At 43.6% G+C, this 16,902-nt stretch overlaps 1 protein-coding gene across 2 annotated transcripts in view; it reads left to right on the top strand.

Annotated features, from left to right (window-relative positions):
• Positions 1–16,902, top strand: part of LOC113020879 (septin-9-like) — a 33,211-nt gene that overhangs the window by 2,854 nt on the left and 13,455 nt on the right. The window contains exon 2 of one of the 2 annotated variants that reach the window (XM_026165153.1): positions 8,621–8,683. In XM_026165153.1, the coding sequence (XP_026020938.1) occupies positions 8,621–8,683 (63 nt within the window). Of the gene's footprint in view, positions 1–8,620; positions 8,684–13,173; positions 13,282–16,902 lie in introns of those variants that run through there. The other variant, XM_026165156.1, reaches the window with a different exon arrangement.

Raw genomic sequence — 16,902 nt, forward strand, 5'->3', positions numbered from 1 at the left:
ATGACAGCTCATAACCTCCAGCCCACCATGTGACCCCGAATTGAATAAACAGGAGACGATGGATGGATGATCCAAAAGGCAACAGCACCATAAACACTGTGGGTTATGCAAATTAGCCAAAAGTGGAAGCATTAGCGCTAGAGACTTGTAGCTTTTTATCTTTAGTTTTATGCGAATTTGAGCTGCTGCACATTTTGCACTTCATGTGGCTTTATATTTCGGCCTTGGAGGTTCTCACGAGTTAATACTCCTACTCTGGACCACAACCTGACCATAACCACAAATACAAAGGGTGGTGACTACAGGAAACACACTTTATCTTTGTCATAGATAAAGGCTTATTAAACAAGGGTGCGGACCTGTGGCATCTCTAACCTGTGTAACTCTGTGGAGGTTTAGCAACCTTGAGACTGATAAACATGTATGTGGCAAATAGGCCACAGCACTGTGTTATTAATAAAGACTTCCGTGTGAAATCATAGACCTATACTTACTATGTCTTGTCTCTGCGCTGTGTATGGTCCTCCCCTCTCAGGCGCATAGAGCCTGCTCTGAAGTGTCCACTCTGCTTTGTGTTTATCATCTGCAGCCAAGAATGCAGCTCTGTGATGCTGTGCTGCTGCTGGGGGTGTCAACTGATACAACAGACCGCCTGTACTGTAGGCCCGAGGCCAGGAGCGAGCCTGTAAAAAGATAATGGCAGGCTCGGAGACATTCTGATGCGTGGAGTAACATGTGCGCCGACATCTAGAGACGGGTATTAGGGTGATAAAGTACAGACACTCGCGTACATTTGTTTAGATTTCAGATTTTTACTGCACTGTTATCTGGCTAACATGCAGACCTGAAGAAAAACAAAACCCATAAGGGGGAGTGGGGAAAGCATGCTGTTCAGTAGCCCATGCAACAGATAGCAGCTCCTCCGCTTGGCAGGAACAGCCCTGTCCTGTCGTGACATGAATAAATATTTTATTGCAAGTAGCAATCAGTTTAAGTGTTAGTGACTCATATCTGTTCGGAGAGCCTATTAGGGTGGCAATGCCCTCGTGAATTAGCCAGATAATGCATGTTAAATGCATGCGAGCTCTGCTGTCGGTACAAAGTCTTGCTCTTATTGAAAATCAGTTTCCGGGACAACCGCTCTGTATAACATGGCTGCAAGAGGATTTCATCTGCTTTTTAGTTTCTATTTCAGTTTATCAGCTTTGTTTTAGTCGATGAAGCTCTTTTTTTTTTTAACGTGACCTGTTGCTTGCACACACACCTGAGCAAGCACATGCGCTGGCCACATGATGCTTAAGGCTTCAGCGTTAAGGTGGAGTGGCTGTGTTTGTTTAGTTCCTGAAGAACTTAAGTCCCTCATACAAATTAGAAAATCCCAGAAAACATGCGGACACTGAGGCCCTTAAAACTTTCCTCCTTCTCCCCGTCATTCTCACATTTCTGAAGAATCCCGTCTGTGCAGCCAGTCACTCGCCGAGCTGTTCACCTGTGACACGTATTTCCTGGGGGAGGCTGTAGCTCATAAAGCTCTACAGGCTATTTGACTAACTCCGTGGCTTTTAACAGCCTTGGAAAAAGGAAGGCTGATGCTTATCTACCACACTGGTATTATTTTATGGACTGCATGAGTTTGCTGTCTAGAACACGTTTTGATATGATTTAATGCCGACTTGTGTGTGTGGCATTGTGAGGAGTACAGAGAGGCTTTTGTGTGTTGGGCAACACGGTGTTGCTTTTCAATGAATGGAGTGAGTGAAGAAGAAGGTTGGGAAAAAGTGTTGCCTTGGGCGCCATCAGAACAGCGGCCATTCATATGGGTTCCAGTTTAGGGTCACGGATAATCCTTTCCCCAAAATGATAAAAGTGTCTGCGCGTGCGTGTTGAGTCTGCCGATGTGTGGGCAGACCTGCAGCCGGGTAAAGGTCTTACCTGGGCTGTAAAAACAATCTTGAAAAATGGACGTGGAGCCATTCAGTCAGCTTTGCTTTCTTTTCTTTAGCTCTTCCGCTCGCTCACTTCAGCCCTCTTTCATCCACTCCCAGCTCTTTCACAGGCAGAGTTGTGAAACACTGTTTGCAGCATCGTAATGAGGGTCATAAAACACAGTGGAACAGATGGCTGAGCAGAGAGACACAGGGGGAGGAAGGAGGGCTTAGTGAGCTTAACCTTCTTTGACATCATAATTTAAATTAAAAAAAGAAAAGATGATGTTCATTCATGTAGTGTCAACTTCTCCAGTGGATCCTCCAGTAATGGATGCAGGTCTGCAAACACACCACAGTGAAAATCTTTATTTGCTGTGTACACAGTTCAGGGCAGTGCAGGTACACTGGTATTCTTGTGTCTGTCAGACTCAGTCATTGTAATCATAAACCGGTAGTAAATGAAGCAATGAACATGATACGCCTGCATATACAGCGTAATTCACTCGCTGGATCCTTTATTAGGTTCAGCTGATTGTTAATGCACATATCAAACGAGGGAGTCATGTGGCAGAAACTCGATGCTTTTAGTCTTGTAGGATTTGGCAACGCAAACTTCAAACTGAGCATCAGAATAGGAAAGAAATGTGATTTAAGTGACTCTAAATGTGGCACAGTTGTTGGTGCCAGATGAGCTGGTCTGAGTCTTTTAGAAACTGCTGATCTACTGGGATTTCCCCACACTGCCATTTTTTTAGATTTGGTCCAAGAAAGAGAAAATATCCAGTGAGCAGCAGTTCTCTGGGTGAAAAATGACTTGTTGAGGTCAGAGGTCACAGGAGAATGGCCAGACTGCTTAAACTGCTTCGAGCTGACAGGAAGACAACAGTAACTCAAATAAATTCTTGTTACAATCGAGGTATGCAGAAAAGCATCTCTGAATGCACAACAAAACTTTGAAGCAGATGTGATACAGCAGCGGAAGACCACACCGAGTGCCGCTCCTGTCAGCTAACAAGAAACGGAGACTCAGAATTTAGCATAAACAACGTGAAAGCGCGGATCCACCCTGCCTTGTATCAATGCTTCCGCCTGCCAGTGGTGTAATTGTGTGGAGAATATTTGCTTGGCACACTTTGGGTTCCTTAGTATAGTACCATCTGAGCATTGTTTAAACACCGCAGGCCACCCGAGTATTGCTGTTGCTCACTATGCCTATGCCTTTATGACCACAGTGTTTCCATCTACTTTAAGCAGGATAACGCACCATGTAACAAAGCTCTAATCATCTCAAACTGCCTTCTTAAACACGACAATGAGTTCACCGTACTAAATATCTGAGGAATGTTTGGAGGACCTAGTTGGATCTGTGCCACGAAGGATTAAGGCAGCTCGGTAAAAAAGGGTAAAACAGGGTACAACCCAGTACTAACAAGGTGTACCTAATAAAGTGGCTGGCGAGTGTATAAGGGAGCATTAAGCAGACATGAATCTGGTTGCACATTTCAAAATCGCCTCAACTTTCTCTATAAGTGCTTTTATTTTGGAACTCTGATATTTTGTAAAATCATAATCAGACAGTGTCCGTGTTTGGTTTATATGAGTGCAAATATCAATAGGTGAAAATCTGGTATCATGTCACAGAACTAATTTATAATTTCCTGTTCCAAGCAACAGTGATAATTAATTGTTCAGGAACTGCTCTGCAGCTGTTTTTAGTAAAGTGACTAAAGACATGTCTTGCATCAGACTGCTGATAAATCAAACCACTAAAGGAAACAGTGAAGTCAAAGAAGCACGGGATGGGGGGGGGGGAGATCCGTCCCCTCCTCTGTCCTCCTGCACAAATATCAATACAGCCTCCTCTGCACAGCCTCCTTAAGCAAACACTAAAATCTCAGGTCCCGGCATTAATTATAGCCTACGTTTAGTAAATCCCTCTACCCGGTCTCTGTGCAGGCCGTCCTTCGTGTGTGACCGCATGCGATCACTCTTGTGTCTCAAGTATGTTGAAGTGCTGCACCCTCTCCTCTGTTATTTACTCTTCTCCACTCATTTGACACCATTAACCAATCAGCTGAAACATTTGTCCAAGCATAGCCGTGCACTTTATTGGTCATGCTTAAAAAAACGCCACCTGGCACGAACGCACACACGGCTTCGCTAAACACTGCGTTTTGACATCAGTCACTTTACTGCGAACTCACAAGCACAGACAGATTTGTCAATGTGCAAACATTGTGCAAACATTCATATGTATGCGTTGTGCGTGCGCTGACCTCCTTTGCGCACAGTATCATTTGCAAATATGACATCAGATGATTAAAACTCGCCTTCAAAGGTGAAAAAAGATGCATGTGAATGTATACGTTTCTGTTTGCTGCCTCAGACAAGACTGTGCAGGAGGACAAACAGATTCGGCACACAGACACTTTTGTGCTAGTGTAGAAGTAAACTTGGCAGGTGTCCCTCTTTTTCTTTGTATTGCTGTATGTCTGTCAGTACTTTGCCCTCACTTTAAACTACGCTGAATTATATCACCTTTATGCCAAATGCCAGCGTTTCAAAGCGACTTCGTGCTGCTTTTTTTGCGGCTTCTGTGCCGCTTTACTTTGTTGCGATGATATGCATTGCTCGCCCCATTTGAAGGAGAGGTTCAGTTGCAAGGGTGTGCATGTGCATCCAAGAATAAATAAGTACAGACATGTTTTTTAGCTCCGAGGCTTGATAGACTTGACTCCACAAACCTGAAGCTCTGTGCACACACCAGCATAGCAGGCCAATTGGGTCATGACATGAAAAGTTGCTGATTAATGATTCACACTCACAGCAAATGGTCAGCCCGAGTTCCTGTTTGGTGATTTAAAGAGTAAGACTTCCTCCCTAAATCAACATTGAATGCGCAAGTAGTGCTACTTACATCGACCGTAGCTCAATATTGAGTGTAAAACAGGTTAAATCAATTCTGAAATGCTTATAATAATCTATGCTAAACCTGGGCTTTTTCTGGTCTGACTGGGGGTGCGGGGAATCAAACTGGGACACTGGGAGCAGGTAAAAGTTCAAAATTGAATTCTTAAATAAAAGGCAAAGGAGCAGAGAGTCGGCGAGGCTGAATCCAACCATGAGAAAACCAAAGGTACAAACAACAAACAAACAAACAAAACTTACTGAGACCTGGGACAAGTGTGCACAGAAAAACATGAGAAAACTGCTTAACTACAAGACAATCTAACAACTAAAAGTCTGTTGGTGCACGTCTTTAGACTGTGGGAGGAAGCCTGAGTATCCGGGAGAACATGCAATTCCACACAGAAAGGTCCTGACCTTCTTGCTATGAGGAAACAGTGCTCCCCACCGCACCAGCGTGCTGTCTGTAGCCTAATGATTTGTTCTAAATGATACAATTCTGCTGTAATGTATCTGCAGACGGCAACATTTTTGCCAACAAAGCAGTCATATTGTTTTCATTATGCTGACGATGCTGGGCTGCATCATCACTTCCTGCATTTACTCTCCTCATTGTGAGGAATGACTTCAAACGCTCCATCGCACCTTCTCGCCTTCTGCTACATGTGCACACTCGCGTATTACAAAAGCTTTACTCATGTATTCCAGTCATATACCCGCCACACTCACTACCTCTCCCTCGGGCCAGCTGTCTTTGTGTTCATCAGTGACAGCAGAGGAGGGAAAACCGCTATGTTGGCTGGCAGCGTTAGAAGAAAACGAAGCCCATGTTGTGCACCAATTTGTGGAAGGAAGTACTTCTAAGAATTAAAAACAGGATGGGACGACTGAATCATCATCCACCGGATGAACTACCTCATCTGATCTGCGTTAAGCGAGTCGACGCAGGCGACGTCTAGAAGCTTAAGGGAAGTGGAGACGAGAGTGTGGTTGATCAGACAAAGATGCAGCATCTTGTTTCCATGCCACTGCATGACCCAGGAGGACAACACTTTTTTATCATGCTATTCTCTCTGTAACCAAAGCTATTCTTTATTATGCTTTATTTTGTGTCAAGTAAATCCTGTATTGTTTGCATGAAGCAAATGAGAAGCCACAACCAAAGCTTTGAACATGGTTAACACAAGTCCGCAGTCACTGGGACTCTATTTAAACCTATGAGCGCTCTGAGATTAAATCTGACTACACATGAAATGAAGTTAGAGATGATGTGGTTTTAGTGAGTGAAGCAAACACTGGTGGATGATCGTGATTAAAGAAACGCTCAGTGACCTGATCTCAGTGCGTTTGACATGCTGAAGATAAAAAAACAGAAGGCAGGAAGACCCACAAAGAAATAGCAGCTGAATATAGCTGCAATAAACATGACAGTGGAGGAAATGCATGTTTTCTTATGTATCTTAGTTTAGGCAGTCATTGCCTGCAACGGATTCTTAAGCTTATCTGTAATTGCTAAAGTAATCTTGAGCAATGTGTTTCAGAGGAAGGGTTTTTTTTTGGTTGTGTTTGTTTGTTATGTCACCTAACTCTGACCTGTGAATCATTCAACATGAAAAGGTACCTGAAGATGCCAAAGATGATACAGTTTTAGAAGCACAAGTTAATGTCTTTCATAAAGAGCTATTAGCTGAAAACTGGGGATGGGTCTGAAAGGTGTGTAGTTTGTCTTTAAAATAATTAAATATTGAGGAAGTTGGATGAGTGGAGGACAAAAGAAGAAGTAGGTGGAGGCTCTGTCATTATTTAGGTCACAACTGATGGAATTATGAGTGCAAAAAAGTACCATGACATTTTGATCCAGCATGCATCACCATCTGCAAAGTACGGCTTCATTTTTAAACATAACAATGACTCCAAACACACAATAGAACGCTATCAGTCATAAACGGGTCCAGACCTCAACATTAGAGTTACACTTTCACTATAAAAACTCATTTCCTGTATTTCCATGCATGGTTGCACACATTTCAATAAGTACCTGCACCTACTTCCTATTTTCCTTCCTGAATATCAGGACCTTAGTACTGTGTAAAGGACAAAAAGCTTTACATTTGAGCCCCTAAAGCTTTGGACTGTGTATAAAAATGGCCATAACTCATCTGTGATTAATGCAACAATTGTTTTTAATGCCTTAAATAAAAGCTGAGAGTCTGCATATCTGTTATTCACTCATAAGGTCCATTTGATGTTACTGCAATGCAAACCCATTTTGGTAGACAGCAGTCAAAGATGGCTGCTGTATTCACTTATGAGATCTTTTAGAAAACTCCATTGCCGTTTATTTAACCAAAACTTTCAGTCTGAAAATGTTACACATGATTTTAAGTGATGAATAAAACTATTTTTAAATATTAATCTCACATATAATTCATTTACTCTCTACATCATTCTTCCTTTGACTGGCTGAAGTCACGTGTTAGTCATGTACGTTAAAGAAAATATTCACCCCTGTTCCTGTAGTGGAGCTGAATCACCTGTTTGAACAGAAAACAGCTGTATCCTTTTTAGCTCAGTACGCCACCAGCCATTGCTGGTGATTCAGCAGCACTGAACGCGCACACACACACACACACACACACGCAAACACACACACCGGAGTCGATCAATGAGAGATTATCTTCAACGTTCCACCAGAGTAACACAGTGGACCGTCTGCCAAGAGGAAGCAACATTCCTCTGATTCTTAAAACAACCACCGTCATGTAGAACAAGACTGTTGACACTGAGATCTCTCTTAGATAAACATGAATGGGGATGAATAACCTTTTATTTTCCAGAAAATAAGCATACGGTACCCCGGGGAGAACACTTAACGGGATCAGGAGATCATAACTTCAGCTGCACTTTTCAGATCTTTCCACACTTTCATCAGCACTGATTTATACTTTCAGCTGCTGTTCTAATTTAACCATTGAGGTTTGCTTTGTTTACGCCCTTTCCCCCCTCTCTCTGGCTTTACTAAATTTAAACAAACTGCTTCCACCCACCTGCCAAAGCATCATACATTCACTCCATCAGCACAATTTTAGTCTATTCATGCGCAAACAAAACATGCAACAGGCCGCATGTAGTAGAATTGTCACACTGTGCCGTTACTCTCTTCTCTGTCATGCACTTTCTCCTAACTGCAGCTTTGGTCTTCTGGGTTTACTTCATCCACACAATTATAAAACCAGAAACAAACGACAAACTAATTTACAAAAAAAAAAAAGAGCCTGGCTTTTTCTCTCTGTGGTCGGACAATAATAGCAGTCTTTCAAACTGTTGGTTTACTTTGTTTTTCCAAATAGCAACTGTAGATTATTTTGGCCTCATGAAGAATGTGAAGTAATGCTTTTCCATTTGGTGCCCGTCTTTTCAAAACGCCACTGGCAGCAGGTGTTCCTCGTGGGGAAAAGTGAATCCGCTCGAATGTGTCATTTTGGATTTGGCCATTAAAAGGAAACACTGGCAAACGCGAGCTAAACTGCAGACTTTCCCTGATAATTTGCCGTTTTTGAAGAATAGGGGCAAACTGCATAACCAGACCTGCCACTGAGAATGCTTATTATTTCACAGCGTAACCCTAAACTGTGGTTTTGTGCAGACTTTATTGTATGTTTGCTCGTACTCCATAACTGTGGCCGAGAATTGTGAGTAATGCAATATTTCTTTCCTAATGCTGACTACATTCCAGATGAGGAGATTTCACTCATTTTCCCTTCTTTCCTTGTCACAATCCACAGCACGAGCCTCCAGTGCTCGAGCGAGGAGAACCGAGAGAGAGGCCTCCGGCATCACCAGCCCCAGTAAGTAGACTCCACCACTCCAGTGTCCGCACATTCAAAACATCCAAGCTTCTAAACTAAACAACATAAGGTAAAGATTCCCACAGGGTACCTTGCATTTCTCGTAGGTATACTTGCACACAGCGTTTGCAGAATTTGCTGTTGGTCTGTGGATTTAGCCTCTCTTCGGGTAATCCCAGAGATGTGATCTCTGTGGCATCTGTTGCAACATCGTTTATTCTTCTCATCACTGAGTCATAAAAAGACTAGCTGCATGTTCAGAGCTGTGAAAGGACTGTGTGGACTGATCACACCCCTCCCTGCTGTTAATGAGTCAGGGACAAGACAAAATCTAAACATTGAGAGCCTAAAAAGTTTTGCATAATTTGGTACATTCATCTCCAAGAATCGATTGTAATCTGTCTCTTGTGGGCGGAGGTAGACGCAAAAAACGTTTTTTTTCCCACTTCGATAAATTGCTCTCTATTACTTTGAAGTGTTATGTAAGCCGACGTCAATGACCATCAGCTGAGGAAGGTGCGAACACTGCGTGTTTCCTGCAGAGATAACGGCTAATAGTCAGTAAATAGCAGATCACACATACAAGGGTAAGAAACTCTAGCAAAAAACATTTAAAGGATTGTCATTTAATTATTATTTTAGATCTTATTTCATACTTAAACAAAATAAGTTATCTTGGCTCTGACCACTCCCACTGTACTGCATAATTTTAAAGGTTAGAGGTTATTTAAAAAATACAGGTTATAAGAAATAAGCCCTAAAAAACAGTTTATTTGCTTCAATGCCAGCAGTGTTTTTGCAGTGTTGTTTAAATGGTAGTTTTCAGATTTAAAATAAAAATCTTGCACAAATAAAATGTGTAATATTTCACAGAAAGAAAAAACACATCCACACATACTGACCGTCTCTTTCACGGCTGTTTATGAAACCATCAACTAATCACGTGATCAACACCACATCTCAGACTGGGGGGATTACATCACGCTGCAAACTGTGGCTTAGAAGATGAGATAAGGTACTTGTTTATCTTGATACCTCTAACTGTTCAAAAGAAACTCGTCAGTCTGCAGTCGCACAAACTGAATTCTCCCACCAGTCTTTGCGTCAGCAGCACTTTTGTGAAAGGATTTTTCTGTGTAACAGACAGCAAGGGATAAAACAAAAGGGGAATAATGACTCTTCAGACAGTATCTGAAAAATTGTTCTGTTGAATTATAGAGCATCATTCAAGAAAAACCAAATGACCAGAAATCCAAACGATCCCCGTTGAGCAAGCACTTGGAGAGTGTGGGAAGGAAGAACTCCATTTTAGCAGGAAGAACCCTCCAGGAAAACCAGGCTCAGGGAGGGGCGGCCATCTAATGCAATCGGTTAAGAGATATAGAGAAAGAGAAGAGAGAAAAAGGAAGCGTAGAGAGAGTCAAGTGAGGACAGCAACATGAGGGTAATCAATGATTTTAGGCTTCGCTCTTTTTAAGCAGTAGTACTTGTTTTTTCCGCTGTTCACTCTCAGTTTTAAAAGGACGGTGTTTCGTTTAACATGACAGCGAAGCACGTCACTGAGGGAACAAAGAAAAGCACCAACGACCATCATCTTTCTTCCCCATTTTGATGCTCAGTTTGAACATCAGCACGTCATCTTGACCATGCCCACACAGAGTGACGTGATGCCATATGATTGGCTGATTAGATGTTTCCATACCCACATGCTGTACTTACAAACAGTGCTTGAGGCTCCAGAAGAGGCCCTGCTTGTCAGCAGACCCCCCCCAACGCTGATGCAGCTGCCACAGGGTGTGTGTGTGCAGGTATGTGTGTGTGTGTGTGCGTGCAGGAGTTTGTGTAGGCATTCACAGGGAGATGCTCCGTACAAAACATCTGCCAACGGAGCAGATTTACGAGCCAGCAGGCGTGTGTTTGGGAGGATGCTTTACTGTAAACTCAATTAGAGCACACACACACATACACACAGGTCTGCCCAACACTGTTGCCATTGTCTGTCTGTGTGTGGTTAATTCCCCTCTATTAGTCAGCAGATCCTATTTTATTGGACATGCACACAGAGACATTACAGAGATATAGCCCTCCAGAAGGATAATCACATGCACTTAACCCAGATAGGATTTAATTCTAACACTTCATTTTTTTATGGCAAAAGCAACACATTGAGTGACATTTACTCTCATCTTAAACTTAATGGGACAGTTCACCCAAATATCAAATCTGCACATTTCCTGTCTTTTCAAAGTGCCACAAAATACATTTCAAAAGCAAACTGTAATGTGAGCAGGTTCAGGTTGTAGGAACTATTTTCTTTCTTATCTATTAACATTGCAAAGAAGCATGCAGCAAGCTAACTTTACAGTTGAGCTTAGAGGGGGCCACTAATGTTTACATCCTGTAGCCTTTTATGAGCACCAGCCTCTCACCACAGTTAGATGTGTGTTTCCTGATGTACTGTACTGTGCAAAAATGTTTTGTCAAATGGGAAGTATGTACAGTGATTTATTGAAATGTGCGAACATACATGTAAATAGAGTATATAAGGCCAAAACAGAGTTTGTAAAATTCTAATGAGCTTGAAAGACAACCTTTATTCTCAACCCCTCCAGGAGTGTTTTCATCTAATTTCTTGAAGCAGTCTTCAGGAATAGTTTTCCAGGTTTCCTGAAGGAAGTTCTTCCTTGGATGTTGGCTCACTTTCTTTCTGTTCTCTGTCAAGATGTTCCCCCACTCGTCCTGTTTCCTCACTTTTTTTAAGGACACACTGCACATCGTGCTAACATATGCCAACTTTTTGACTGCACAAATACAGTCGGTGCCTATCAGCCTGTTATCTTTGGCAGTTTTGTATATTCAGCTAACGAAATTAAGTGCCTCAAGATACTGTTTAAGATGGTTTGTTTCCAATTGTCTGTTTTGTATTGACAACAACAGGTGCCTTTTTTATCCTTGAATTATTCACATGTCAGTGTTAAGTAGTCTAACAAACAAGAAAAACATTCCTCTAAAAATAGTCAGGCAGAGCCAAGTTCTAAATAAAAAGCTTGAAAGATCTCTAGAAAGCTACTTTTAAAAGGTTTGAAAAAAATCTGTCTCCTTAGAAGCAAAGTTTAAAGAAATAAAGGGTGAGCCAAGACTGCTGCACAGTACCTTACTCAGTCAAGTGTACAAAATCAGTCTGGATGGATAAATAGCCTTACAATCATCTTATTAATATACAAGAACTGTCAAAAGGAGCGGATTTCGCTTAAATGACTTGATAGATTCTCTCATCGGCAAACCAGCAACAGCAGGAGTAGGTGAACATCGTCAATCTCTAATATATAGTATCTGTGTCTGAAAGTAGGCCTGAATTTTGATCTGCTCAGCCATTGTTTAGATTGTCTATCAGCATCTAATTAGTCGTTTAATTATTTTGGCAACAAATACTAATCATGTCTGAGCCTCCTGCTAGAATTGTGCGCTCTATCCTCTTTGCTTACATCGGCTTCCAGCTAATCAGAGTTCCAGATTTTATCCATTCGGGGCCTAATGAGGCTGGTTTTAACTGAAGGATTAAAAGTGATTTGAGTTGAGACAAACAAAGGACACACAAGCACTCCGAAGCCTCCTATGAAGGCACAAATACTGGGTCACTGGGGACGTTACGTATTGCACAAGACAGCTGACTGGCATGTCTAAGTGTGTTTGAGCTCTCTATCAGAGCTCAGACGCTTGCCATGTGACCCCTGACCTCTGCGGCGCAGCGTGAGGGATATGCCAACAGTCGCAGGTCATTTTAGTTTCCTGAGCACACATTTCAGCACGACGGCTGCTGTTCCACTACACCAGCAAAGCACAAGCGCTTCTTCTGCGTTACCTATATAGGCTCGTTACTGGGAAGCTTTAATTGGGAAGTTTTAATTAAGTTCCCCCTTCTTGCTTCCAGCTCTTATTGTTTTCGCGCTTCAGTGTTATTTCTATCAGCCTTTCACATCGTACGCAACGGCAGAACTGTTTCATCGTGGGGAAGTCCAGACGTGGCTGAGGCAGGACAGTCCTACCAGCTCGACGAGATCGCAGTTGGTATCAAATGAATCAGGGCCGGAGCGCACGCACGCACACGCGAGGAGAGCATTATAAGCAGGCTGACAGAGGAGTTTTCAAGTCCAGCGGTTTATTTTTGTCTGTAAGGAGCTTGTCTGTGTCACATGGTGGAGCTAATGGTTTCTATTTTCAAGACACAATGCTGCTTCAGTCTCTTGGTCTGCTCTGAAGAAGGAGAGGGAGAGAGAGAGGGAGCAACATATGATCAGCACATGGGGATGTCGTAATTCTGAATTCATTAGCAAGACACACTGAAGGAATCAGTGTTGAGGGAGGAGGGGAAAGGGAGAGAGAGCCCGAAAGGAAAGAGAGAGTAAGAAGAGGAGGAAGAGGAACAGAGGGAGAAAGGGAAGGAGTGAGGGAGCAAGAGGGGGGGGGGGGGAAAGGGAAGGCTAAAAAAAGGCAGAGAGAGAGGGAGAGGGTGAGAGAGGGAGAGTGGAGTCAAAGAGCAGACACTACATGTGGCTGTGGAGGGAGTGATCCGGTTATGGAGGGGGACAAATTCTCAGGTAAGCCCAAACTCTCGGGGAGCTTAGATGAGTCCGTGCCATCCGTTCTTTAGCGCAGTTTAAGGCTCTTCGTCGGCTCTTTTGCTGGGTTATTTTCTCCATGAGCCAGAGTCTATTTTTCCCCTCCATGGTATTTTCCACTCTCTCATTCTGGGCTGTTTGCTGACTGGATGTTTTCTTTGGGGTTTGGAAGCTGGGACCAGGAGCTCTGCAGGGTTTGTGGAGCAGCTTAGCGGACCCGATTTTGGTTTATCTGTCTTTTATCTGTCCTGTTTCCTTTCATGTATTTCTGTCTCTCTGCACTCACCTCACCATCTGTATCACCAAACCTCTGTTAGATGTTTTTGTCTTTACAGGCTGTTGGTCAGGATTTGGACTGGTTTGCTTCGTTTTCATTTGTTGCAAGAGTGCTGCAACTTTTTTAGAGAGTTACTTTTTTGTGCTAAAGTGACAAAGAACAGAACTTATTTCTTAGATATTTCTCTCCATCCCCTGCATTCTTCTTTAGTGTGAAAACAGGAAGGAGCTCTGTTTGAACAGTACTACTCTTGTCCCTTGTGGCTTTGATCCCTCTTTGGCCATCGGTCAGTCCCTCTTTCAGTTGACAGCGACGTTCCAAATTTGCACCTCTGCCATGTCTTTCTTTGCTGGATGCGGCAAACAATACACATTAGTGAACTGATAACCGTTTTTCTGTGCACAGGTGCTGGTATGTGAGCTGGACATTATGCTAAAGTCATCAGTGAGGGAACCCTGTCTGCTTCTCGCTGGTATTTTTTATAGGTGTTAGTGTGAGAGCTGTAAAAAAGCTCAAGAGACGTAGGGTGGAAACGTTCAAGTGGTGGCAGCAGCATGTTTATATGAGTGTGTGTGGGACTGTCTATGTTAATGAGCATACATGTGGTTGGTGCGGTAGTGTGTATATGTGTGTGTGTGTGTGTGTGTGTGTGTGTGTGTGTGTGTGTGTGTGTGTGTGTGTGAACGAGCACAGCTTGTAGCACCTACAGGGTCTGTTGAATCGAATTGAAGTAAGCTCAGATTATTGACAAGTGTTTGGTGGAAGTGTAAAGTAGTGGTACACCTATCGCACTTCTCCCGCCCCGTGAACAGCTCCTCTCGTTTCTCTTTTAGTAAGCATTGTATCGCGCTGGACTCATTTTTCTGTTGCCTGCTGTTTCACGCTTATGTATTCAGTTCCTTTTAACCTTCCGAAAAGCCCTTTTACAGTGTGTTCCTCATTCACACACCGATGCATGGTGGCAGAATTTCCATTCAAGTTCCCCCACCCCCCGGCCACTGGGAGCATTTGGGCACATGGGAAACACAAATATCCAAGGCAGTGGCATTCAGGCACCACCCTTGCCTAAACCACGGAGTATTTCCAGGAGTGAGAGCGTGTCTGAAGTGGACAGTTTCCTGCCGCGTGCCACATATAAGAAAGGACTTCTGAAAGAGTCTCGACCTGATTCTCTTGAAATTGTCCAAAGCTCATGTCTGGAATTACTAGACAACCTACACGTCCTCCTGAGGCACAGTTGCCTCTGAAAAGCAGCTGTGGCCTTTCTGTGTGGACTATCGCAGCCTTAATCTTAGCTCAGATAGGCTGCGACCCTTTTTGTTGTTATATGTATCATGTGTACCCCACTTAATGAATCCGCTCTGTTTCCCCACCCCTCTGGTGCTGATGCTGATTTTCAAGGCTCCCTTTGTCTCCTGTGATCCTCCCCCCTCATGAATCAACGACCGTGATGTCCTCAACAGAAACATTCCATGAACCTCAGAGCTGATGTTTCACATCATTTCCAGTCACAGTGAAGTCAGCTGATGAGGTTTGATAAACATCTGCATGACACAGCCATAGTCAACGCCGCTCTGAAGTCTCAGGGTCATGACTTTCACAGTGACTACAAGCTTTTGTGATCAATGCGGTAACTCACTGAAAGACGCCAGGCAGGCTGTTTGTGGCAGGAGCGCTCTGATTGATGTGTAATTTACACACTCACCACCAGGTGGAGGCGCTGAGTTACACGACGGTCACTGGAGTCTCAGAGACTTGTTGTGCTGTTCTGCATCTTCAGGCTGCTGCGCAGTAACTGGTTTTAAGGAAACAACAGAGTTGATTTTGGTGAAAACAAAACATGCCTGCAGGGGAAAAACTAGGGCCGTGATGACAGTGCTGGCTTGTTGACCTATTAAACAGTGCTGTTACCGACCCAGTGGTGACACGGCGCAGAAGGCGTAGGTGGGAGAAAGAAAGACGAGCGTAATGAGAGTCATCTCCATTGAAGGAGAGCTGCTCTCTGTATTTACCGAGCCATCACCCCACCAGCCCCATGTGCAGTCACATATACAGGTTGTGCACACTGCAGAGAAAACCACAGAGTTGTTTTTTCGAGTGGGGGGGGTTCCCTCGCATGTGTGCGTGTATTTTCCAACAGGTGCTGCTTTTGATTAAAGGTCGGGGAGCCTGGCCGGGTGCTGATGTTTAACATTTTGGTTAAGGGGCAGCTGCCATCACTACAGCTGTGCTTTTACTTTACATGAAGTCACTTCGCCATCTCTGGGGCCACAGGCTCCGTGTGCACATGTGCACGTGTGCATCTGTGTGTTTTAATGTGGCAACCTTTACAGATTCTTACTGTGTGTGTGTGTGTGTGTGTGTGTGTGTGTGTGTGTGTGTGTGTGTGCACCGTCACACATTCTCACTCTGATGCCTTCCCATGCCATTCATTCCCACTTTTAGCTAAAAGCACTCTTCCAGTGGGGTTTACTGCTTTTTTCCTAACACTGCTGACAGATATCTTCCTGCTTTCTAGTTTCCAATAAAGCCATGGGGGGTTCACTGTCACTCCACATCTCCCTTTTTCCCTCTCTCTCTCTTTACATATTTATATATATTTTCCCCTCGCTGCCTGAGAGGGAGAGAGAACAAGCACACCTTTCCCCACCTTTCTCCCCCTCTCTCAAGCCCCGAGCCAGGTACAGCTGCTTATTATGGGGGTTGCCATGTAAACAGAGTTGCAGTAACTAGACAGAAGCATCCAAAAAATACAGACAAATGAGCACACGCGATCAATGCAAGCAAGGCACCGACTTTACCTCTTCCAGATGGCTTGTTTGATGCAGTCTGACTCATGGGCGACTTGTCTGCATTGAGGCCGACAAAGCTTTTCTGTTGTTATACAGTGAACTCAGCAGGAAGCCAGAGCTTCCTCTGTATCTGGTACTGGAAATGTTTGAAATAACAACTGACACAAGCTGAAAGAAACACTGATCATTATTCACGCATCGAAGCTGGTACGAGGGGTTTAGGAACGGCTTTGAAAACATGCCATCTGTAGAAAAAAAGTTAACAAAGCTGCAGTCATCAATGATGTTAAGGTGCATTCTTGAATCCTCCTGATGAGTGTGGCTTTGCTTACTATTGAAATTGTTATTGGAGTTTTATCTCAGATTTGAACTTTCAGGGCATCTTTACCACTCACCAGACTACAGAGGAGCGTATCTCAGTCTGCTGTTGCCCTGGCATCGCCCCAGCAACTGCTTCGCCAAGCTGGCATCTGTTTATAGAAGCAATCGTCTTCTCCTCCCACTGGGCTCCACTCATTTTTCAGCTCCTCG

Source organism: Astatotilapia calliptera, chromosome 4 (assembly GCF_900246225.1).
Source record: "Astatotilapia calliptera chromosome 4, fAstCal1.2, whole genome shotgun sequence".
Taxonomy (NCBI): domain Eukaryota; kingdom Metazoa; phylum Chordata; class Actinopteri; order Cichliformes; family Cichlidae; genus Astatotilapia; species Astatotilapia calliptera.